The sequence below is a fragment of the Pseudophryne corroboree genome, chromosome 2, assembly GCF_028390025.1.
Source record: "Pseudophryne corroboree isolate aPseCor3 chromosome 2, aPseCor3.hap2, whole genome shotgun sequence".
Lineage (NCBI taxonomy): Eukaryota > Metazoa > Chordata > Amphibia > Anura > Myobatrachidae > Pseudophryne > Pseudophryne corroboree.
In genome coordinates, this window is record NC_086445.1 from 832999758 (window position 1) to 833025118 (window position 25361).

At 45.5% G+C, this 25361-nt stretch overlaps 1 protein-coding gene across 3 annotated transcripts in view; it reads right to left on the reverse strand.

Moving 5' to 3' along the window:
* ADGRG2 (adhesion G protein-coupled receptor G2) overlaps window positions 1–13746 on the reverse strand; it is a 267587-nt gene extending 253841 nt beyond the window's left edge. For 2 of the 3 annotated variants that reach the window (XM_063955727.1, XM_063955726.1), the window contains exon 1: window positions 13399–13746. In XM_063955727.1, coding sequence (XP_063811797.1) covers window positions 13399–13730 — 332 coding nt within the window. In that variant the 5' untranslated portion in view covers window positions 13731–13746. Of the gene's footprint in view, window positions 1–12458; window positions 12933–13398 lie in introns of those variants that run through there. The other variant, XM_063955728.1, reaches the window with a different exon arrangement.
* Window positions 13747–25361: the final 11615 nt, after the last annotated feature.

The following is a 25361-nucleotide window of genomic DNA, read 5'->3' on the forward strand; positions in this document are numbered from 1 at the left end:
TAAATTATCACTGACCATATGGAATTACTTCAATCAGCTTTATTTCCTCTTACAATAGCGATCTAACATATAGAATTCCATAGTAATCTTATAGGAGTAATTTTTTTTAAATTGTACTTTTGTGACCTAAAAACCTTTAAATCAATTTGATCCAAGAACCCCACCCAAAAGAGCCTGAAATTAAGGGGGGTCAGTCCGAGTTGATCGCACGTAGCAACTTTTTGTAAAACAAGACTAGCCCTGCAGTTACTTACCCTGTGCAATGGATCCAGCGATGAAGGTCCCGGAATGGACGTCAGACATTCGCCCTCCAAACGCTTGGACACGCCTGCGTTCGCTGCTCCACGCCCGTAAATTGGCGAGTTGATGCCCCGGAACGCCTTCCTCCTGTCAATCTTGTTGCGATCACAGCTGCGACCGCTTTATTCGTACGCGGCGTCACTGCGGGCAACGACGCGCCTGTGCAATGTGGCCGCTGCGCATGCGCAGTTCCGACCAGTTTGAACTGCTGCGATGAACCACAGCGTGCGAACGGGTTGGAATGACCCCCTAAGTCTCTACAGTTTATTCGACTCTGCTCCCTGACCTGATATCCAAAATACAGCACAATGTACAGTATAAGAAACTTAGAGCTACAAGACACTGGGAAGGTGCCAAGACAGTCTCCTTCTCTGTTAGATGTTCAACAGTTATTCCCATTTGTCCATAGAACATAATTAATAATGGTCTGTGTAATTAACTAGGTAGACTTTTTATCAGTTCGATCTAGAACATTAACTGAGCTGAGTATATCAGCTAGGTTCTTGTAATGATATTCCCAGCATGTCTTCATGTACCTTCTTTTTATCAGATGGCATGCATTATTTCCCTTGTTGCTTTCTCCTTCTCCCTAATCACCACTATGCACAGTAACGTCCTGTTTTCCAACTCGGTACTCGCCTTAATCTTGTTCTCCTCCAGATGCAAAGTTCAACTAGGTCACTATGCAGGGAGTATCTTACAGTATGTAGAGTTGCACTGAGCATGCTCCAACTTATGCCATTTTATGGCACATTCTTATTCCCAATGTAACAAAAGTACATTGTGTCTCTACTTATATAATGTAATGCTTCAGTTATACAAACAGAAACTCCCATACAGTACTTCTCCAAAAACATTGGTCAGTGGTATTACAGTTCACTCTCTCAGCAGCAGACTCATCCTCCAGGACAATGTATGATAAGAAATGACTATGAGTATATTCACAATATTATACAGAAAAATATTAGGTTTGAAAAAAAGTGCTTTGATGGCAGCAAGACTGAAGTTCATGAAACAGATTCCAATAGGATGGAGAAGCCAGTCACTTTGTGAAATCTGGCACATCCCTGTGTCTCCGAGCCTCTGATAATGAGCCAAAGAAAAGCAACAGACACGCAGCTTGAAAATATAGCGTGTTGGAAACACAAATGTTTTATTTTATAAACCTATATTAGCAGTAGTAACTGATTAAATCTGTGCTGCAAACGTTTTACAATACTCGACAGTTTGCTTTATTTTTAGTGAATTTACACCGTTGACACAAATATAATAAAACACACAAATTCAGTATGATACGCCAGCTGTTGGGATCCCGGCGGGCAGGGGGTCTCGCTACGCTTCAGGAGAGTGTAACCAAGTAACAAAACAGTCACCAAGCATATCAGATATGGCATATTGAAAAAAAAAGCATAAAAGATAAATAGTCCAGTACATACTGAATATCATTGTCGGCGGTTCCAGCAGCTGCATAATGAGTCAGTCAGTGGGTCGGCCATCCACACATGTCGATGCACCCGATAAGATATATATATATATATATATATATATATATATGCAATAAGTTTCTGGATATGCAGTGCATAGGTAGAGTAGGCACAATCTGACTGTCTATCAGAGATTACAATTTACAGCTAAAGTTCTTGTGAAATGTCAAGGCATAGAACTGGACACCAAAGAAGTCAGCAAGAAATACAGGCAGGTACTTCTACATCATGCAATACAATCAGGGACAACGACCCCAAACATACAGCCAATGTCATTAAAAACTCATCAACGTAAAGAAGAACAAGGAATCATGAAAGGGATGATATGGCCCCCACAGAGCTCTAATCTTAATATCGTCGAGTCTGTCTGGGATTACATGAAGATACAGAAGGACTTGAGAAAATCTAAGTCCACAGAAAATCGGTGGTTATTTCTCCAAGACATTTGGAACAACCTCTGCTGAGTTCCTTCAAAAACTGTGTGCAAGTGTACCTAGTAGAACTTGTGTTGTCTTGAAGGCAAAGGGTGGCCACACCAAAGATTGATTTGATTTAGATCTTTCTTCTATTCATTCATTTTGCATCTTGTTAATTGATAAACAAAAAACTATTCACGCTTCTATTTTTGAAAGCATTTTTACTTTGAATCATTTTTTACTTTGCAGCAACCTGGTTGATGATTTGACAAGCCCTGATAGAGACATTTACATATATATAGCCTACAGTCAGCCTACAAGGGGAAATTAGGGACAGTTGGCTACAATTACCTGAAAAGAAAAAAAATAAATAAACCGTAAACTTTAGCAGAGACTTACAGGCACCAATTACAGCATATCTTCAGTGAACAGCACACGGCCTATTAACTTTTCATTGCCATGGAAACAACACAGTTCTGTTTCAAACAGAAAAAAGAAGCGGCCTCTGGTTTCCTGCACTGAGGTTCACAATAAAACAATTACAAATCAATGCATTATGTAGACATATGAGAATAGTATGTTGGGTGGTGGCCACACAAGCTCTGAGTGACTCATGGCAAAGAAGATTGGTTTGTGACTCGAAAATATGAAAATGCTATACTTTAATAAATACGTTTATACTTAATGGGGTATTCTACAACAATGGAGGAATCAGAATTTGGTTTAAAAACTAATGGCATATTCATCGTACTAATTATCGGGGGCTGAACGGCCCCTGATAATTACGTTTTCAATTTGCCTCGGCTGCTGAGTTATTCACCTGTAAATCAGCTTTCCCCGCGAGTCTTTTCACTACTACTTGAGTAGATATGTAGTTTCACAACAGCTGGATGACCCAAAGTTGAATACCCCTGGCTTACAATATCACTCTGCTTCCTTGTTTGGGTGCTCCGTACATGTGCGACCAGGGGCGGATTGGCCCACCAGGACACCGTGACAGATTTCGATGGGCTGGTCCCATATCCCCCTCAGCCAGGCCGATTCACACTCAGTCTGGCTCACACTGCTTCCAGTACTTGCGGTTCATTGGAATGCAATCCGGAAGTTAGGATAGCAGGCACTTCCAGGTGCTGCTAGCCGTGAAAAGTGATGAAGCTATTCAACCAACAGGGGACCTGGAGAAAGTTAACCAGCCCAGCAGCATCCTCTCTCTGGCCCCGGCCAAAGGTCTCTTCAACGAGCCCGGGAACAGCAGCATAGCGATGGTCAGAGCCGGGTTCACTACACCCACTGCGACCCTAGCTCCTGCACTCTCACTGAACTGGCCAGAGCGGCAACTGAGCACTGAAGGGGACCCGTCAGAGAGGTTATTTTTAATTACATTATTTACATTATCATGATGGTGTAAGGGTTAGGGCAGGCTTTCCCAACCACGGTCCTCGAGGCACACCAACAGTGCAGGTTTTAGTGATATCCAGGCTGCAGCACAGATGGTTAAATCAGAATAACTGAGCTACCTAATTAAGTCACCTGTGCTGAAACCTGGATATCACTAAAACATGCACTGTTAGTGTGCCTTGAGGACCGTGGTTGGGAAAGCCTGGGTTAGGGCGTCATCGGTCACAGTGTATGGTTTGGGGACTGGACAGGAGAAGGACGTACTTTGTTCTCAGGATGGCAGCTGATCAGGCAGCACTCACAGACAGCCCTGGGACGATCTCTAATGCAAAGTCCTTCAGCCCTATAGCTATCCAAGGTCTGTCCACGATGATGAGCAGATTTATGTAATGCGGTGACTACGTATGTAATGCGGTGCTATTTGTATACTGCGGTGCTATTTGTGTTATGCAGTGCTATACGTGTAGTGCGCTGCTATACATGTAATGTGGTGTTATTCTTGTAATGTGGTGGTATTCCTGTACTAATGTGGTCGCTATGTATGTAATGTGATGTGATGGCTATGTATGTAATCAGGGGCGGATTGGCCAATGGGACAGATTCCGTTGCGCTGTTCCCCTGTCTGTGTTTCACTATCTGTGTGTGCTCCCTCCCTGTACTGTGCTGTATATAGTGTGTGCTCCCCCTTCCTGTACTGTGCTGTATGTAGTGTGTGCTCCCCCTTCCTGTACTGTATGTAGTGTGTGCTCTCTTCCTATACTGTGCTGTATATAGTGTGTGCTCCCCCTCCCTGTACTGTATGTAGTGTGTGCTCCCTTCCTATACTGTGCTGTATGTAGTGTGTGCTCCCCCTCCCTGTACTGTGCTGTACTGTATGCTCCCTTCCTATACTGTGCTGTATGTAGTGTGTGCTCCCCCTTCCTGTACTGTATGTAGTGTGTGCTCTCTTCCTATGCTGTGCTGTATATAGTGTGTGCTCCCCCTCCCTGTACTGTATGTAGTGTGTGCTCCCTTCCTATACTGTGCTGTATGTAGTGTGTGCTCCCCCTCCCTGTACTGTATGTAGTGTATGCTCCCTTCCTATACTGTGCTGTATGTAGTGTGTGCTCCCCCTTCCTGTACTGTATGTAGTGTGTGCTCTCTTCCTATGCTGTGCTGTATATAGTGTGTGCTCCCCCTCCCTGTACTGTATGTAGTGTGTGCTCCCTTCCTATACTGTGCTGTATATAGTGTGTGCTCCCCCTCCCTGTACTGTACTGTATGTAGTGTATGCTCCCTTCCTATACTGTGCTGTATGTAGTGTGTGCTCCCCCTTCCTGTACTGTATGTAGTGTGTGCTCTCTTCCTATGCTGTGCTGTATATAGTGTGTGCTCCCCCTCCCTGTACTGTATGTAGTGTGTGCTCCCTTCCTATACTGTGCTGTATGTAGTGTGTGCTCCCCCTCCCTGTACTGTACTGTATGTAGTGTATGCTCCCTTCCTATACTGTGCTGTATGTAGTGTGTGCTCCCCCTTCCTGTACTGTATGTAGTGTGTGCTCTCTTCCTATGCTGTGCTGTATATAGTGTGTGCTCCCCCTCCCTGTAATGTATGTAGTGTATGCTCCCTTCCTATACTGTGCTGTATGTAGTGTGTGCTCCCCCTTCCTGTACTGTATGTAGTGTGTGCTCTCTTCCTATGCTGTGCTGTATATAGTGTGTGCTCCCCCTCCATGTACTGTATGTAGTGTGTGCTCTCTTCCTATGCTGTGCTGTATATAGTGTGTGCTCCCCCTCCCTGTACTGTATGTAGTGTGTGCTCCCTTCCTATACTGTGCTGTATGTAGTGTGTGCTCCCCCTCCCTGTACTGTATGTAGTGTATGCTCCCTTCCTATACTGTGCTGTATGTAGTGTGTGCACCCCCTCCCGGTACTGTACTGTATGTAGTGTGTGCTCTCTTCCTATGCTGTGCTGTATATAGTGTGTGCTCCCCCTCCCTGTACTGTACTGTACTGTATGTAGTGTATGCTCCCTTCCTATACTGTGCTGTATGTAGTGTGTGCTCCCCCTTCCTGTACTGTATGTAGTGTGTGCTCTCTTCCTATGCTGTGCTGTATATAGTGTGTGCTCCCCCTCCCTGTACTGTATGTAGTGTATGCTCCCTTCCTATACTGTGCTGTATGTAGTGTGTGCTCCCCCTTCCTGTACTGTATGTAGTGTGTGCTCTCTTCCTATGCTGTGCTGTATATAGTGTGTGCTCCCCCTCCATGTACTGTATGTAGTGTGTGCTCTCTTCCTATGCTGTGCTGTATATAGTGTGTGCTCCCCCTCCCTGTACTGTATGTAGTGTGTGCTCCCTTCCTATACTGTGCTGTATGTAGTGTGTGCTCCCCCTCCCTGTACTGTATGTAGTGTATGCTCCCTTCCTATACTGTGCTGTATGTAGTGTGTGCACCCCCTCCCGGTACTGTACTGTATGTAGTGTGTGCTCTCTTCCTATGCTGTGCTGTATATAGTGTGTGCTCCCCCTCCCTGTACTGTACTGTATGTAGTGTATGCTCCCTTCCTATACTGTGCTGTATGTAGTGTGTGCTCCCCCTTCCTGTACTGTATGTAGTGTGTGCTCTCTTCCTATGCTGTGCTGTATATAGTGTGTGCTCCCCCTCCCTGTACTGTATGTAGTGTATGCTCCCTTCCTATACTGTGCTGTATGTAGTGTGTGCACCCCCTCCCGGTACTGTACTGTATGTAGTGTGTGCTCTCTTCCTATGCTGTGCTGTATATAGTGTGTGCTCCCCCTCCCTGTACTGTATGTAGTGTGTGCTCCCTTCCTATACTGTGCTGTATGTAGTGTGTGCTCCCCCTCCCTGTACTGTATGTAGTGTATGCTCCCTTCCTATATTGTGCTGTATGTAGTGTGTGCTCCCCCTTCCTGTACTGTATGTAGTGTGTGCTCTCTTCCTATGCTGTGCTGTATATAGTGTATGCTCTCCCTCCCTGTACTGTATGTAGTGTGTGCTCCCTTCCTATACTGTGCTGTATGTAGTGTGTGCTCCCCCTCCCTGTACTGTATGTAGTGTGTGCTCTCTTTCTATGCTGTATATAGTGTGTGCTCCCCCTCCCTGTACTGTATGTAGTGTATGCTCCCTTCCTATACTGTGCTGTATGTAGTGTGTGCTCCCCCTTCCTGTACTGTATGTAGTGTATGCTCCCTTCCTATACTGTGCTGTATGTAGTGTGTGCTCTCTTGTTATGCTGTGCTGTATATAGTGTGTGCTCCCCCTCCCTGTACTGTATGTAGTGTGTGCTCCCTTCCTATACTGTGCTGTATGTAGTGTGTGCTCCCCCTCCCTGTACTGTACTGTATGTAGTGTATGCTCCCTTCCTATACTGTGCTGTATGTAGTGTGTGCTCCCCCTTCCTGTACTGTATGTAGTGTGTGCTCTCTTCCTATGCTGTGCTGTATATAGAGTGTGCTCCCCCTCCCTGTACTGTATGTAGTGTATGCTCCCTTCCTATACTGTGCTGTATGTAGTGTGTGCTCCCCCTTCCTGTACTGTATGTAGTGTGTGCTCTCTTCCTATGCTGTGCTGTATATAGTGTGTGCTCCCCCTCCCTGTACTGTATGTAGTGTGTGCTCTCTTCCTATGCTGTGCTGTATATAGTGTGTGCTCCCCCTCCCTGTACTGTATGTAGTGTGTGCTCCCTTCCTATACTGTGCTGTATGTAGTGTGTGCTCCCCCTCCCTGTACTGTACTGTATGTAGTGTATGCTCCCTTCCTATACTGTGCTGTATGTAGTGTGTGCTCCCCCTTCCTGTACTGTATGTAGTGTGTGCTCTCTTCCTATGCTGTGTTGTATATAGTGTGTGCTCTCCCTCCCTGTACTGTATGTAGTGTGTGCTCCCTTCCTATACTGTGCTGTATGTAGTGTGTGCTCCCCCTCCCTGTATGTAGTGTGTGCACTCTTCCTATGCTGTGCTGTATATAGTGTGTGCTCCCCCTCCCTGTACTGTATGTAGTGTATGCTCCCTTCCTATACTGTGCTGTATGTAGTGTGTGCTCCCCCTTTCTGTACTGTATGTAGTGTATGCTCCCTTCATATACTGTGCTGTATGTAGTGTGTGCTCTCTTCCTATGCTGTGCTGTATATAGTGTGTGCTCCCCCTCCCTGTACTGTATGTAGTGTGTGCTCCCTTCCTATACTGTGCTGTATGTAGTGTGTGCTCCCCCTCCCTGTACTGTATGTAGTGTATGCTCCCTTCCTATACTGTGCTGTATGTAGTGTGTGCTCCCCCTCCCTGTACTGTACTGTATGTAGTGTGTGCTCCCCCTTCCTGTACTGTATGTAGTGTGTGCTCTCTTCCTATGCTGTGCTGTATATAGTGTGTGCTCCCCCTCCCTGTACTGTATGTAGTGTGTGCTCCCTTCCTATACTGTGCTGTATGTAGTGTGTGCTCCCCCTCCCTGTACTGTATGTAGTGTATGCTCCCTTCCTATACTGTGCTGTATGTAGTGTGTGCTCCCCCTCCCTGTACTGTACTGTATGTAGTGTATGCTCCCTTCCTATACTGTGCTGTATGTAGTGTGTGCTCCCCCTTCCTGTACTGTATGTAGTGTGTGCTCCCCCTCCCTGTACTGTGCTGTACTGTATGTAGTGTATGCTCCCTTCCTATACTGTGCTGTATGTAGTGTGTGCTCCCCCTCCCTGTACTGTGCTGTACTGTATGTAGTGTGTGCTCCCTTCCTATGCTGTGCTGTATGTAGTGTGTGCTCCCTCTCCCTGTACTTTGAAACATAGAAGGTTAAAAAAAGGGGTTGGTAGAATGAATTGGTTTGAAGAATGAAAAGGGGTTTGTAGAAAAATCTACAAAATCAGAAGTAGATTAAAGGCATGACTGCAGTGTCAGCAGAAAGTGGCCATATCAGTCCTTGTATATTCAGACGTACAGATGTACATCAGGGAAGGGCACTGTAGCAGCATATGCATAAAGGCACAGGTAAACATTAGCATAACGTAAAGCAAAGGAGGCCCCAACTGTGTCTATCTCAGAATCAGGACCTCTCAGGAGTGACCACGCCCTCTTGATAGACCCCTCCCCCTCAGACTCCACCCCCATTACGGCTGCTTCCATAAATATCCCGGGCTGGTGTTCGATCCCAATCCGCCTCTGTGTGCGGCCATAGGCAGATGGAGAGGGATCCAGGTGCATTGCAGCTCATGCTAAGTATACAGTATTTAGCAGTGTTAGGTTACTTTACTGTACAGTGAAGTGTTCAGCCGTGTACCCACGGCCTGAGAAGGGCAAAGAACAATGGGGGCAATTCAGACCTCATCGCTAGGCTGCGTTTTCGTACAGCCTGCGATCAGGTCTAAACTGCGCATGCACCAAAGTGCGCAGGCACATTGCTCAGCGATGTGTTTGTGCAAAGAATCCATTCGCACGGCCAATCGCAAGGAGATTGACAGGAAGAAGCCGTTTTTTGGGTGGCAACTGACCATTTTCTGGGAGTGGTTGGAAAAACGCAGGCGTGTTCAATCGTTTGCAGGGAGGGTTCTTGACGTCAATTCCGGTCCTGAACAGGCTGAAGTGATCGCAGCGGCTGAGTAAATCCTGGGCTACTCAGAGACTGCACAAGGGGGAACATTCCGACCCGATCTCTCGCTGCAGTTTATCGCAGTGCAGCGATCGGGTCCGAACTGCGCATGCGCCAGTGCCGCAGTGCGCCGACGCATGCCAGCCGTCGTTGCCTAGCGATCGCCTCTGAGGCAGAGGCGGTTGATGGGCGGCGGCGTTAAGCCACCGTTTAGGGGGCGCGGTCCGGCCAACGCAGGCGTGGCCGGACCATTGGGGGGGTGGGCCGCAGCAGTGTGTGACGTCACACGCAGCCGCTGCGACCCGGGGCAGTGAAGAGGTTCTCCCGGCCAGCCGCAGGAGCTGCGCTGGCCGGGAGTAACTCCTGAGATGCAAAAGCATCGCCGCTGTGCGATGCTTTTGCATTTCTGCGGGGGGGAGGCCGGAACTGACATGCAGGGCGGACTAGCCCTGTGCTGGGCGTCCCCCCGCATGTCTGAGTGCCTGATCGTAGCTGCGCTAAATTTAGCACAGCTACGACCAACTCGGAATGACCCCCAAGATCTGTTTGTACAGCTCTGCTACACATGCGTTCGCACACTTGCACAGATAAAATACACTCCTCCTGTAGGCAGCAACTATCTGATCGCAGCAGTGCAAAAATCACCTGCTAGCAATCAGGTCTGAATTAGGCCCATTGTTAGAAAGTTGGGGACCTGTGGGAGAAGTGATCTTTAATACGTCCTCCCTTTCCAGGGTACCTGCTGATCTCTCCCATTTACCAACGTCCTGGTTCTGTAGCAGGACAATGTCATCGTGCATTTTAGTTCAGTTACTTATATTTACACATTTCCTTCTTTTTCCAGTTAGATGTGTATTACTACCATCAGCCGGTGTTTTTTAGGCTCACTCCGGAGGTAGCTACAACTCTACTGTTCACATTGGAAACAACTGTATCCAGAGTTGTGTTGTTGCTCATACCGGGTGGTCTTCAGTTTGCCGGTGGCCGGGCTCCCGACGACCAGCATACCGGCGCCGGAATCCCGACCGCCGGCATACCAACAGCTTTTCTCTCTATTGGGGGTCCACAACCCCCCTTGAGGGAGAATAGTGGCGGCGCGTAGCCCGCAGCGTGGCGAGCGCAGTGAGCCCGCAAGGGGCTCATTTGCACTCGCCCAGCTGTCGGTATCCCGACAGTCGGGATTCCAGCACCGGTATGCTGGCCACCGGCATAACATACTACACCCGCTCATACCAATTACAATGAACAAGACTGCACATATAGGGGCCTACTTATAATGCCTGACATTTTTGTCTTGATAACGAACGTGCTACAGTAGTAAAGAAATAATTTATGGGGACAATTTATTACGGGTCTCTTGACAATAAAGGCTCCAGAAACCGTTCTGCTGCAGAGTATAAAGTATGTTATTATTTTACTCCTGGATTCGGACCCGACTTGATTATGGCACACGCACGGCTTTGGATCGATCCCTCTAAAAATTGCGAGTGTGTAGCCTATAGGCTATAATGGCTAATGCCACCTAGATGACTACAGGGCTCAAGATCTGAAAAGCTAAGCTTTTTGGAGCATGATAAATTGAGATTTAACAAATGTTTACTATAAAGGGAGGCATTCAATTAGCTAAGGTAATTTCATAGCCATCAAATTTACCCCGGAGTATTCAACTGTGGGCTGTTTTTTTGTTTTGTTTTTTGTTTTTTTTAAGTCAAAAGGCACTGGCAAAAAATGCCTCAAAAATCGGCAAAAACGTCACACGTTTTCATCAGCACAGGTGTGAAAATATGTGGATTTGCCGATCCACATGTTTCTTGCTCCTGCCGAATGTTTCACCTAGGTGGAAAAAACTTCCCTGCTATTGTATAGGGCGAATCCTCATTCACCCCCAAAAAATAGCAAAAAGTGGAATACCCCCCCATAGTAATGTTACAGCCGAAAAGCACAGAGGGAAGCTAAAAATATAAAGCAATCTATTTAGTAAAGGCTGCAAATGGCCGTGTCAAAGCTGGCACATTCAAGTTGGCAGACAGTGAAAGATCAATATAAAATTGCAAGTACTGCTTATGTCACCTATTATATAATTCCATTGTACAAAGGGGAAGTTCAGTTAAATTACGTTTAGTATCAATACACAATGGCCTGTCGCAGTTTACAATCATCCCATTTATTCTAACAATATACATTCACACCCAAATTTAATACAAGAGGAAACTCTACTTACAAAATATGCCAAGTTAAAATATAATTTTAAAACGAAAATGTGAATAGCTATCTGTTAGATAAACCTGTCTGAATTGTTGTATCCAATAAGAAAGTCCATGATCCATTATACAGTAAGTGATTTATGGGCAATCTGATTTTATAAAATACGGTATCAGGGTGCTGTTGTGGTCTTCATGCAGGAATGCCAACCTGGGACTTCATGTCCGAATGCCCATCACAGAAGCTATAATCAAGTTGTAATACTTAGTAGACCACTACACTAGTTTACCCCTGAATGGGACAACAGGACAAAATGATACTCACACATCCATTATAAAGTATGTGGAGTAGGACGAAAACAGAAATAATGACTCACACAAATAAAGCTCACACTTATAAAGCAATGTTATTACAGCCACATGTTAGAACGATTACTAGCATTTCAGTGTGAATGATGTGTTTAACATGGAGCAATAAATAAAACAACCCAAGAACAAAAAACTGCCATGGTAATAATATTAGTTATAATTTACTTCAAATTACAAATAATAAAACAAATACATAAAAAAAAAATACAAAAACATTAAAATACAATTAAAATAATCTACTAGTTTTAAACAAAACAAGGGAGCCCGGGTACAGACTGAAGTCTTTCTATATAAAGCATCAAAGTGTCACAAATAATTAGTTTACCCCAATATCAGCTCCAGCTGCAGCTCAAACATATAAATAAAACATCATCTATCAAATAGGGACAAGATGAATATTCGAGGCATGTATCACAGTCTCGCTATGTATTAATATTAGTCCTGCTTTACTGCAGATTATCCAGCGCAGTTTCCCAAACTCATCAAGGCACACTGTCCAGGTTTCAAGCTTTTGGGTACAGGTGACTTAATTAGTATCTTAATTACTTTGATTTAACCATCTGTGCTCAGCCAGGAGTATCCTCAAAACCTGAACTGTTAGATATCTTGAGGACCGAGTTTGGGAACCTCTGTTATACGGTGCAGTGTATATACGGCATGATCATTAGAAGCAACTATTCCTGAAACAAGTAAAACTATCAATGAACAACTAACCTGGCTGGATTGACGTCCCCTGTTGCTGTAGGTCACACCATGCCTTGCGTCCAGTCTATGTTTATATGTGTGTATGAAGCTGTGTACAGTATGTCTATAGGGGGGCACTGTAAAGAAGGGCTGTGTGACTGTATCTAGTAGTGTTACTGTGCTTGTCACTAGTGTGCTGCTGTGTACCAGTGTTGGTGTGGAGTCTGCATTGCAAGGGTGTAATCTAAATTGTACCTTATTATATAAGAAGCAGCATGTAAATGTGGAGCTGGCGCTGTCCCTGTGTGACTGCAGCTGTCTGTGTGTGCTGCTGTGTCTCTCTCCAGGTTACATGCCTGCACAGAGTCCCGGCGTCTGAGGAAAGTCCTCACTCCCTCCAACAGCTGGAGCAGCAATGAGACTCCTCTTAGAACTAGGGTGTGTCTATGACCACAGCTTCACACTCCACTTACTAACACTACACTACACAGCCAGGGCAGCAGAGGGCAGCCCCACTCCCCACAGTCACCTGTGCAGCCCCAAATGCTGAAACCTCCGAACAAATCATTCTTTCCTGAAGTCATTCTGGTGCTGTAGTCTAATAGCTCTGCTTCCTCTAGCTTCTGAAGCAAAAGCCTTTACTGTTGTCCTACAGATAACAAGCAAATTCATAGCCACAGCAAGATGGTGATGAAATAATAAGAACTGCACATACAGTATTTATATTATAACACCCCCTCTCCCTCAGGGCTGTAACAGTAACTAGGTGTGTGCAGCGGGGGCACCGCACATAGCGCTGCAAGGTAGGTGGCGCTGTTGGCGGCATTTGTCAATTACCTGTTTTAATTCCTTTCACTTGCAGCTTCCCCTCTTTTTGAAACCCTGCATCTCCTGACTGTTCCTGTCTCCTACCCCCACCCCTTCTGTCGCTAATAACTATACACAGTGGTGTTAAACTTGAGGCCCCTACCGCATCCTTTTGCAGCCCCTGACCAGTGGTCCGTTGGCAGGAAATTTAGCCGTAATGCCGACCAGGTTAGAGGTGTCCGTCTGGCTCCGGCTCCCACTCCGGGATGTAGCCCACCTCGTCCGAGCTCCGTAGGATGACCAGACACTGGCTCGGCAGCCGTCGTCTTCCCCCAGCAGCAGCAGCAGCACCACGGGCAGGAACGGGCTCTGGACATCAGCAGAGAGCGAAGATGTGAGTGGGCTGGAGCAGGGGCAGCAGACTGTGGCTGAGGAGGAGGCTCCCGGAACACATAGCACGGCCAACGAGAGCAGCGAGAAGGACAGCGACTCCATCACCTCCCGCCCAGCATCTCACCTGCAGCACGATGCTGCTCTGCTCACCTGCCCGGCCTCTTATATCACCGGGCCCCACTCCTGGCAAACCAGTGGTGTCCCTGTCACACAGCATCACACTGTACACACACTCTCACACACCACACAGATGTAGGAGAAAATACAGTAGTGCCATTACCACAGTAGGGTGCCGGCCTTCTGTTGGGGCAGCCAGTGAGCGGGGGCAGGGTGTCTCTGCACTCTGAGCTCCTCTGTCTTGCTGACCTGATCATGCTGTCTGTGTTGGCTGGAGCTGGGGGCAGATCGCGCTGCTGCAAGGACAGAGACGGTGGCCTCTCTCCTCACCTATATGTAAGTACTCTAATGTCCAGGCGGTGGCCGCAGTGCTGTTAGAGCCTACCTGCTTTCAAACTACTGAGAATGACCCCCCCAAAAAAATGTCTGCTACCTCAGAGTAGACGGTTATGAGGCCTCCTCTAGTATCTTTAATAACTGTTTCCTCTGTGGCCGCGACCATCTTGGAAGGGACATTTTCAATAGCGCACTGCGGGCAGGGTTGCCACCTCATCCCTTTAATTCTGGACACATTAATTACACAGGTTCTGTGGCTGGCTGACTTCAGGACTCCATTTCACCTGGTTTTAATCAGCCACAGAACCTGTGTAATTAATATGTGTCCAAAATTAAAGGGATGAGGTGGCAACCCTAACTGCGGATGGACAGCGACATGAGCTGCCCGGGCCTCCCCCTTTGTGTAAGAGAGGCCAGGCCCAGGATTGCTGTGCACCCAGTACCCCCCTGATGGTGGCAGGGGGCAGTGACTGGGAGAGGGGGAAGGTGAATGGGTGAGGGTGGAAGGGGTAGGTGATTGGATGAGGATGGCAGGGGCACTATACTGGGGGCATTACTTGTATCTGGCATTATAGTGGGGGCAAGTTTTTTAAAATATTCAGAAATACGGAAAAATCCATTATCAAAATGCTTCCGATCCCAAGCATTTTGGATAAGGGATACTCGACCAGTATTCCCAGTACTCGACCAGTGTTCCCAATTGGTCCCAATCCTCCTCAGTCATTTCCATTATAGTGCTGTTAACTCTTTATCTAGCCTTTGTGCTAATGAGACCCAAGTGCATGATTTGGTATTAAACTGTAGTTACCACATCCTTGACCGGTCTACCTAGATCCTTCTCCCGGTGTCTACCTTGTTGCATACCTTTGAGTCATCTGCAAAAAGGCATACTTTCTCTTGAGAAATTAAATGTAAAAGGTGAGTGATTCCTTAGATGGCTCTAGGACACAGGTTCTCAAACTCGGTCCTCAGGACCCCAACAGTGCATCTTTTGCAGGTAACCCAGCAGGAGCACAGGTGTATTAATTACTCACTGACACATTTTAAAAGGTTCACAGGTGGACCTAATTATTTCACTTGGGCTTCTGTGAAGAGACCTGCAAAACATGCACTGTGTGGGGTCCTGAGGACTGAGTTTGAGAACCTGTGCTCTAGGATCAAATATAGTCACTTTTCTTTATGACATGTACTGTCCCTTTCAAACATAGAATCCAAAATCCTCATTTTTTTCCCATAGAAATGTCATCAGTACTGTGCCAAATGCCTCATTCAATGATGTCTCATATTTTTTCAGTACATGCAAGAAAGAGTGAAAAAACACATAGCATAATTAAAAAAAAAATTTTGTAATAAGAATGGACACATCATACAATAAAATAAGTCCAAAGGTACATGTATACTGATAAAGCTGATTTGATTACCTTATGATATTCACTATATATGGGTAACAGACTAAGTCGCAATTGGCGTATGAGGTACCGTAAGGGTACGCACTTAGCGTAGCAGACGCTCGGCCGTGATCGAGACGCACATGCGGCACGCTCGCTCACAGCTTACGCTTGGTGTCGAGCACGCTATAGGCGTGCGACTACCGTGATGCTACGCTACCAGCGTAGCGGACGCTCGAGACCACGAGGAGATCACGAGCGGCGCAGACGCTCACAGGATGACAATCAGTAAACCTTGAATGTAACACACAGAAATGATACTCTTATGCTGTAAACCTTGTACTGAAACACTGTAGCGATATAACGCTGCTTAACCTTAATAATACCAAAGCTGTTCGAGCGATCAGGATGCTCCTATTACCCTCTGCAAATGTAATGAACACACGAAACCTTGCTAAGGTTCCAACACCTTTACTAACAAGCTTTTAGTTATATCGAAAAGAGAAACAGTTAACAAGTCATACACTACAGGCTAACATATAATTCTAACAGGATATCTAGACAGAAATATACGCAATAGTAAACAATCGCAAATACAAATACATAGACTAAGAATGAATGGCTAACATTACACGGGTAACAAAGTGGCAACAGAGAAACATACCATACGGGGAACACTCGCAGGCGCAACCGGAATCCAGTCCTCCAATTATCAGCGATAACTGTTGAAGAGAGAGTACTGGCCGGTCTGGGGACAGTGACCCTTATATACACAACATACAGTGTACTTCAAAGGGCCCTACAACCTTATTGTTTATTGGACACAGGAATGTCTCTCTGCACTATAACAAAAGGTCATAGGTGGATTTGAACAGGTGGGCTGTGACTATTTCAAACCGCTCAGGTGGGAGGGAATCTCCGGATTCCCGCCGCATGGATAATGAACTGCAAATATAGAATATGTCCAGAAACTACTAATGGCCATAACTACACGCAGGAGCGATTAATCTTTACCTAACCAACACCGGATTATTGCTATTAAAATACTCTTCGGTTAGGTACCAGACACCACTGTTCAGCCTTAATCAGACCCTTTGTACCACGCAAAGAGGGATTCCCAAGTCCGTGAACAAGTCACATTAACCAAACTTACAGTTATCATTAAGGGGAACATTACCTATAAAACCTGCTATATGGATTTATTATCTAACGATTGAGTCGCTCGCTAGACGCACACAAACTCTACCGTAAATGCACATACCACGCGCTCGAGCACATGGCCGAGGCGCCATCACGCGGCTGCGAGTATCCGCACGCACGGGAGAGAATGTGCACGTGCAGCAGGCACGCGCATGAGGTGAATATATGGCAACGTGTAGCATGATATTTTTCTGACTTTGACAGTCCACCCTTTGGCAGTCATCAATAACTGCCACTTCCTAAAACAGTTCAAAAAGAGAAAAATATATGTCATGTATAATACATTTCTATGATTGGGTAAGGGAGAAGAGAAGAAGGTGGGAAAAAGGTATGACCTAGTGAGATAGTAGAAGCATGTGTGTATGAGTCCATGTTTGAGGGGTCATGTATCATCGTGCCGTACATGTTTTAAATCAAGCTTCGAGGTATTGCGAAGTATACATTTGAATTCCTTCTTATCCTGTATTACGGGCCTGTGGATGGGCTGTCAAACTTTACCGAGCTCTTTTCGGCTTTTGGTTGCAACAAAATGGGGGAGCACATTTTAGTTGATGATACATGAATGGGGGGATATGTGAGTGCTGATATCTGTGCCTATATTCCCTATCGACTATGTGTGTCATTACCTGAAGGTTGTAGAAATGAAGATAAGAAGCAATTATGGTAAATGCAGTCATAAACTATGTGAGTTTAATATACATTTGTTGATTGAGGTCTTGTCTTGTGTCTTGTCTCGATGTACATGTTGACTGTAGTCTCCCGATGCTTTTGCTATAATTGCTTGAGCAAAAAGCTTTCTCAATGTCCATAGACTTACAATCTTTAAAGTGTTGGGCTATCGTAAAATTTTAAAGTCACTAGGGATATTGGGGGTCTATGGCATTGTCCATCAGTGGTCTGTATAAAAGGTTGTCAAATTCTTCTTCCAAGCGGATGTCTTTGTACCTTGGAGGAAAACAAAGGAGAAACGGGTGAAAGAAACGGACCGTGGAATCACATTTTCATCACAACATTGTCTCTATCGTTGGGTCATAAATCAAATTAGTCGTTGTTATTGCAGTATCTTCACTTCTTAAACTCATCACTCGGGCACTATGTTTACACTTCGTTAAAACCCGAACGCATCTAAATATCAGACCGACCAATATGATGACACCCAGAATACACAAAAGAAATTTCCCTACATCCATGATAATACCTTGGGCCCATTCTCCTAAACCAGAGAACCAATTTCGTGGGTTCAACCATGACACCCAACTGGTCAGCTCATTACCCACAGCGGCAAGGGTGAGATTGTGTTTCCTTCGGAACTCCCATTTTAATTGTAAAATGTCATCCATCTTTTGGTCTATGACCTCGGCTGGGTCCTCCGTGCTGTTTGTAATGTACGTGCAACACTTTATTCCATATTGAGTCGCTAGGGTAACACAATACCCGCCTGTCACAGCTGTGAGATAATTGAGAATCATCCTATGCTGAACCAGTTCTGTTTTGTAGGCTTGTAACTCTCTCCCCGTATACCTGAATGTGTCGTCATACATTTCAGTGATATTGTCTAATAAATTTGCAAGCGCAGATATATATTTGTAATTTATCACTCCTCTGGCGGTACGAGTGATATCTAACGCGATTAGGAATTGAATCCCGGTGGATTCATGGATCAGGTCAGAGGCCGGATGCTCTGTTCTTTCTATCAGGTGCCGTTTAACGATGTGCTCGTAATGAGTGTGAGTATAAGGAGCTTGGGCACCACGGTGAATATCTTTCATTTTAGTGTGGGATACAGTCATTACCTCAGGCAGTACTTTTCCAATATAACATAACCCTTCTGAGTTTGGGGCAAGCCACTTATACGCCTTCCTCCCGCATATGAAATATGCATTATCGGAGAGAACATATGGGACGGAGTGTGACATAACCATATTACAAATTTTCCATGTGAACTCTCCTAGCCCTAATTCTCCCATCTGTTTAGTACACGTATCAGTTTGTATGATCTGTGCACAGTATCCTGGTGATACTTCTCCAACTCGCATGATCCTACTTCCTAAGGTGTACCTATACCGAAAGAATTTCCTATGGTCGGCTATCTGGCGTATAAGTTCTGTGTCTATGGGCAATCTTCGGCTCTATGTGAGAATGTCATGGTTTGGTTACTCCATGACACTTCCCAATTTCCCGGCTTTCGGGGATTGGAAATGTTAAAGCACACTAAGGACCTATCCACATGATATTGGTGGAGCTTCAAACTAGGAGGACTAGAGATATTAAACCTCTTGTCCACCGGCCTCCCACCACTTAGCTCAAGTACCTCTCCTACTGTTAAAGGGAATGGTACTAGTCCTGATTTGCTATGGCCTTGAGGTACTTGAGAGCATACCCAACAATCTGTCTGATTTAATACTTTACCCACTAAGGAGTGATAGTCACTCAATGGATGCCGATCCATATGGATATTAAAACTGGACTGACATTTCTTTATGCACCCATCCTCAACTATATTGTCACAATGCCTACAGATGCAGTTCTCTTCAGCTAACAATCCTTCACAATTCCTTCTATTGTCAATGCTACCAGATCGTTTTCTGATACTCGCCTTTACTCGATGATTATGTTGTTCTTGGAAAACTACGCCTCCATCCGGGTCATCAGAACCCATTCCAGATCCTTTCTCGACTTCCATGGTACTCTCACCGAAACAGACTGCTCTGGTCAACATCATGGTTAACAGGAAAATCCGTATCACAGTCTCTTGGGGCAAGTCCATCTTAGAGGAGTAAAAGGAGAAAATAAGAAGGGGGAAAGGAAATATGAGGGAGGTGGGAACTGGAGAAAATAACAAATGGGAAAAAGAAATCTGGCTTGACAAGCTTCTGGTCTTATTATCCTCAGCGCTCAGGTGTCGTCTCAATCTTCCCTGAACAGACACTCTAGTGATACAACCTCTACCGTCTGTTCTTTGTCACGGGACCTCTCTGGATCCGCAACCTTTTTACAATGAGACGTATGGACCCAAGTCTCTCTCTCGGCAACCTTCAAAGCAGTTGTGCTGGTCAATAAGACTTGATATGGTCCTTCCCATCTGTCAATAAGGCAACCTGAGCGTAGAAAATTCCGTATCATTACATAATCCCCAGGTTCAATGTCATGACAATTACTGTCTGGCAAATCAGGAATCACCAACTTTAGATTATCATTCTGATTCCTCAATTGCTTACTCATCTTAACCAAGTACTTTACGGTTACTTCATTGTTACATTTCAAATCATCCTGGGGGTTAATCATAACATGGGGTTGTCGACCAAACAGAATTTCAAAAGGTGACAGATTAAGTGGTTAACCTGGGAGTGGTTCTGATGCTGTATAATACAATTGGCAAAGCTTCAGGCCACAACAGTCCTGTTTCAGTCATTACCTTGCTCAATTTATTTTTAATAGTGCTGTTAACTCTTTCCACCTTTGCACTCGCCTGGGGGCGATACGGAGTGTGCAGCTTACTATTAATTCCCATAAATTTACACATTGTTTGAAAGACTTCACCTGTAAAGTGGGTACCCCTATCACTTTCAATTATTCTAGGGATACCGTACCTACACACAAATTCCTGCACAATTTTCTTTGCAGTGAATACAGTGGTATTTGTGGCCGCGGGAAATGCTTCGACCCAATTTGAGAACACATCAATACAGACCAAAACATACTTTAAATTTCTACAAGGTGGCAATTGTATGAAATCAATTTGTATCACCTGGAAAGGGCCATCTGTTGGAGGGATATGAGATGGCTCTGTCGGTATTGCCTTTCCGATATTCTTCCTCAAGCAGGTAAGGCATGTCATCGCTCTTTTACCCGCATGGGAGGAAAATCCTGGGGCGCACCAATAAGCTCTTACTAGCTTACACATCCCTTCTTTGCCCAGATGAGTCAGCCCGTGTGCTGCTTCCGCTAGACTTGGAAGGTATGCTCTGGGTGCCACTGGTTTACCTTGTCCATCTGTCCAGAGTCCTGAGGACTCCTGGCCATATCCTTTTGACCTCCAAACTGCCTTTTCCTGTGGGGAACACAAATTTTGCATTTCACACAATTTCTGTGTGTTTACAGTATTAAATACCATCAGTTGTGTGATGTCTGTCTGTCTGGGGGTACCAGCTGCTAATTTAGCAGCTTCGTCTGCTCGGCTGTTACCAAGTGATACCGGGTCTTGGCTATATGTGTGAGCTTTACACTTGATAACAGCCACTCTGTCGGGTTCCTGTATCGCTGTTAGAAGTCTTTTGATGTGGGCTGCATGCGCTACTGGTGTGCCAGCTGCCGTCATGAAATTTCTGAGGCGCCATAGGGCTCCGAAATCATGGACTACTCCGAAGGCGTACCTAGAATCTGTGTAAATATTGGCTGACTTGCCCTTAGCCAATTCACATGCTCTGGTTAGGGCAACCAGTTCAGCAACTTGTGCTGAGTGAGGTGGGCCTAGCGGTTCTGCTTCTATGGTATCTTGGTCATCTACGACTGCGTATCCAGTACACAAGTCTCCCGAGTCCGTCTGTCTGTGACAACTACCGTCAGTGTAGAAGGTAAAATCTACATCTTCCAGTGGGTTGTCACTGATGTCAGGCCTTGCCGTGAAATTTTGGGTCAAATATTCCATACAATCATGCATGTCATCCCCTGTATTAAATCCTCCTTCACCATTACTCTCATCCTCCACCCTTTGTGCCTGTCCAGGCACACCTGGGAGATACGTTGCAGGATTTAATGCGCTGCATCTTTTTATGGTAATGTTTACGGGGGCCATCAGTGCCAATTCCCATCTTGTAAACCGCGCTGATGAGACGTGCCTGGTTTGGGCAGAATTCAGCAAGGCTGACACTGCATGTGGTGTATGAATTGTGAGGTTGTGTCCTAGCACTACATCTTCGCTTTTTGTAACTAGCAATGCTATTGCTGCAACACTTCGCAAGCATGTGGGGAGGGATCGCGCTACCGTGTCAAGCTGAGCGCTGTAGTAAGCTACCGGCCTGCTGGCATCACCATGCTTCTGGGTTAGGACACCTGCTGCGCACCCAGCACTCTCTGTTCCGTACAGCTCAAAGGGTTTCCCATAGTCTGGCATACCCAATGCCGGTGCCTGCGTTAGGCACTGTTTAAGTCTCTCAAATGCCATCTCGGATTCGTCTGCGTGCGAAATCCGATCAGGTTTGCTTGATGAGACCATCTCCTGCAAAGGTAAGGCCAGTATGGAAAAACCTGGGATCCAGTTACGGCAATACCCACACATTCCTAAAAACGTTCTAATCTGTTGCTGGGTTTGTGGCAGGGTCATGTCACGAATTGCTTGAATTCTATCAGCGGTAAGGTGTCTCAGTCCTTGTGTTAGACAGTGTCCCAAACACTTCACACGGGTCTGGCATAATTGTAACTTGTCTTTGGAAACCTTGTGTCCTGTGTCTGAAAGATGAAACAGGAGCTGTTTCGTATCTCTCAGGGACGCTTCCAGTGAATCTGAACACAGTAGTAAATCGTCCACGTACTGGATCAATACTGATCCCCTCTCTGGTTGGAAAGACTGTAAACAATCATGCAAGACCTGTGAGAAAATACTTGGACTGTCTATGAAACCTTGTGGTAATCGAGTCCATGTGTATTGAACTCCTCTGTATGTGAATGCAAATAAGTATTGACTGTCAGGGTGCAGAGGTACCGAGAAGAAAGCAGAGCAGAGGTCAATCACAGTGAAAAATTTGGCAGTGGGAGGGATTTGCATTAGGATAACAGCTGGATTTGGCACTACGGGGAATTGACTCTCAACTATTTTGTTGACCCCTCTTAGATCCTGTACTAATCTATAACCCCTCCCCCCACTCTTTTTAACAGGGAAGATGGGACTATTGGCAGTGCTGGACGTCCTTACCAGAATGCCCTGTTGTAGCAAGCGCTCTATTACAGGGTAAACTCCTAACTCCACCTCTGGCTTCAGAGGGTACTGTGGGATTTTTGGAGCTATCCTACCATCTTTTATTTGCACAACTACTGGGGCTACATTTGCCATCAATACAGTGTCTTGCCCGTCCTTGGTCCAAAGTGATTCCGGTATCTGGGAAATCATTTCTTCTACCCTGGACGGACACCTATTTACAACAACAGTGTGTGACATTAATCTTGTTGGGGAGTCTTACATATCTTGTGCTTCCTGAGCGTGGTTTTCGGGTATGTCCAAGAACACACCTTCAGGAGTACAATATATGACGCATCCCATTTTGCACAGTAAATCTCTCCCTAAGAGATTAGTCGGAGCCGATGCAGCCAGCAGAAAAGAATGCTTGGTATGCAAAGGCCCTATCGTAACCTCTGTTGGTTTGCTTAAAGGGTATTGTCGTACTACTCCTGTTACTCCCATGGCTGGAATTGTTTTACCAGTGGTCCTCATGCCCACGGTCGAATTTATCACTGACTTGGCCACCCCCGTATCTACAAGGAAATTTAGATATTTACCAGCTACATCAATTGTAACCTCGGGTTCACTTCCAAGGTTCGCAATCAATTTCACTGGCTGCAGATTACAGGTGTGACCACACCCCTATGGTGCGTGGTGACCTCCCTGCATTGCAGTGGCAGCTATTACCTGTGAAGGGGGTAAATGGGTATTATCAGAGACTTGCCAGTCTCTTTTTGGGGGATACCTTCTTGTTTCCCCTGCGTGTGGCTCATAACTCCGTCTCTGCGGTCCTTGATCCCAATTTCGTATGTCATGTCGTTGTCTAGGGTTTTTATGTGCATTATGTGAGTTATTTGTACAGTTACGTGCAAAATGTCCTTCCTTGTTACAATTGTAACATTTTACCACATGCGGCTTACCACCAGGGGTCTGTGATCGGGACTGAGGCGGCCTTGTTGTAAGGGCCTGGATACTTATTGCCATCAGTCTATCACTTTGTGACTCCCTGCGTCTTGTGATGTTCCTATCGTGCCCAACAGCAGTCTCTCTTAAGGCGGCCACCGACATACCTCTCCAGTTAGGTTGAGTAGTTTGTACTCTACTCCTTAATACCTCCTTTAAACCGTCCATCAAGACGGACACCGCTACCTCTCTATGGTGTATATTTGCCTCAATGTCCACGATCCCAGTATATTTAGCCATTTCCTCTAATGCCCTGTGGAAATAGTCAGGGGCAGTTTCCCCTTCCATTTGTTTAATGGAGAATATTTTGTTCCATTTTACTACAGCTGGGAAGTATATTCCCAACTGCAGATTGATTCTGGTTACATTGTCTTGATTATATTCGTCCGTAAGGGGTACCTCCTCATCTAATTTACAGTCGGCTATAAACTTTATGGGGTCAATACTAGAGGGCAGACATGCCCGCAGTAGTGTCCGCCAATCTTTGTTGTTAGGTTCAGTGGAGTTACCTAGGTCCTTAATGAACCTCTGGCATGCGGCTAAATCTTTTCTGGGATCAGGAAATTCAGACAAAATTGTTCTTAATTCTGCTCGGGACCAGGGACAGTGCATAGCAATATTCCTAATGGGTGTGGCTCCATTTGTGTCAGTCTAACCATTGGGGACCGCTATTACTCTAACAGGGTTAATATTAATTACTTCACTCTGGTTTGATTCTTCAGTGTATGGTGCATATTGTACAGTGCCGTACTTACCTGTAGACACAACCTCACCTGTCCCTGAGCTATGGGCTTTAGATGCCAATCTTACTGGTTGGGCGATGCCCACTGAAGTATCGCTTATGGTGGCCGCTAGAGAGAGAGCTGAAATCGTAGTGGGCTCATCTTCTTGGTCGTATTCCTGGGGGAAGTTTAACATAGGATACAACTTGCATGGGTTAGCGTTAGTATCAACATTTGCATTAACTTTTATCTTAACTTTATCACTACTACATTGATTAAGTGCACTCTTATCGCACACCCGCATGTCATTCTCTGTAGCCACTTTGTCCCCTACTATATATGGTGGTGGTGCCGTTGCTATTAGATTTCTACCAGGATTTGGAATTGCTTTCTGAGCTAATTCCTGTTGTATTTCACTTTCCTGTTGCCATATCTGTAAACAATCATAATGTCTAATCCTCTGCTTTGCAGATTTTATTAGACCTATCCTTTTTCTTAGATTCTGCAATACATCAGGGTTCAGACTGCCTACCCGGGGAAACTGTTCCCCATCATCCTCTGTCATACGTTCCCATTCTTTGCATAATACCTGTGTGTGTGATCCGTATTTTTCACACATTATATACCTTGCGGACCCTTTGGGCCAGCAACTACCAACGTGAACCCTTGTTGGACGTCCCTTCTTTGAACAACTGGCCCCCATCGTTTGTAGATATTGCTGTCTTAGCTAATTCTCACAAACAGACCAGATTGCCCGCGGTAAGGCGACGGTGAAAGTTCAACTAGTGCCTTCACTCACTCTGCGCCCCAATTGGCCAATCCAATCCGTGGGATCTTTTGTAACCTCTATTTACTGGGGCGTGTGGGAGTATGCTACCCTCCCCAGTAAGTATTGGTTGTTGGAGATTTCCTTAGTGAACAGCGAAACTCCCTTAAAATAACAAAAAACCTACACAAATCACGTTAGAATGTACAAATAGCGTTTATGATCCCACAGTAAATTTTTAATGGGTATCAAGGTAACAAACTAATGCACACAATTACGTGCGGTCCAGTCGCACAGCGCATAAAT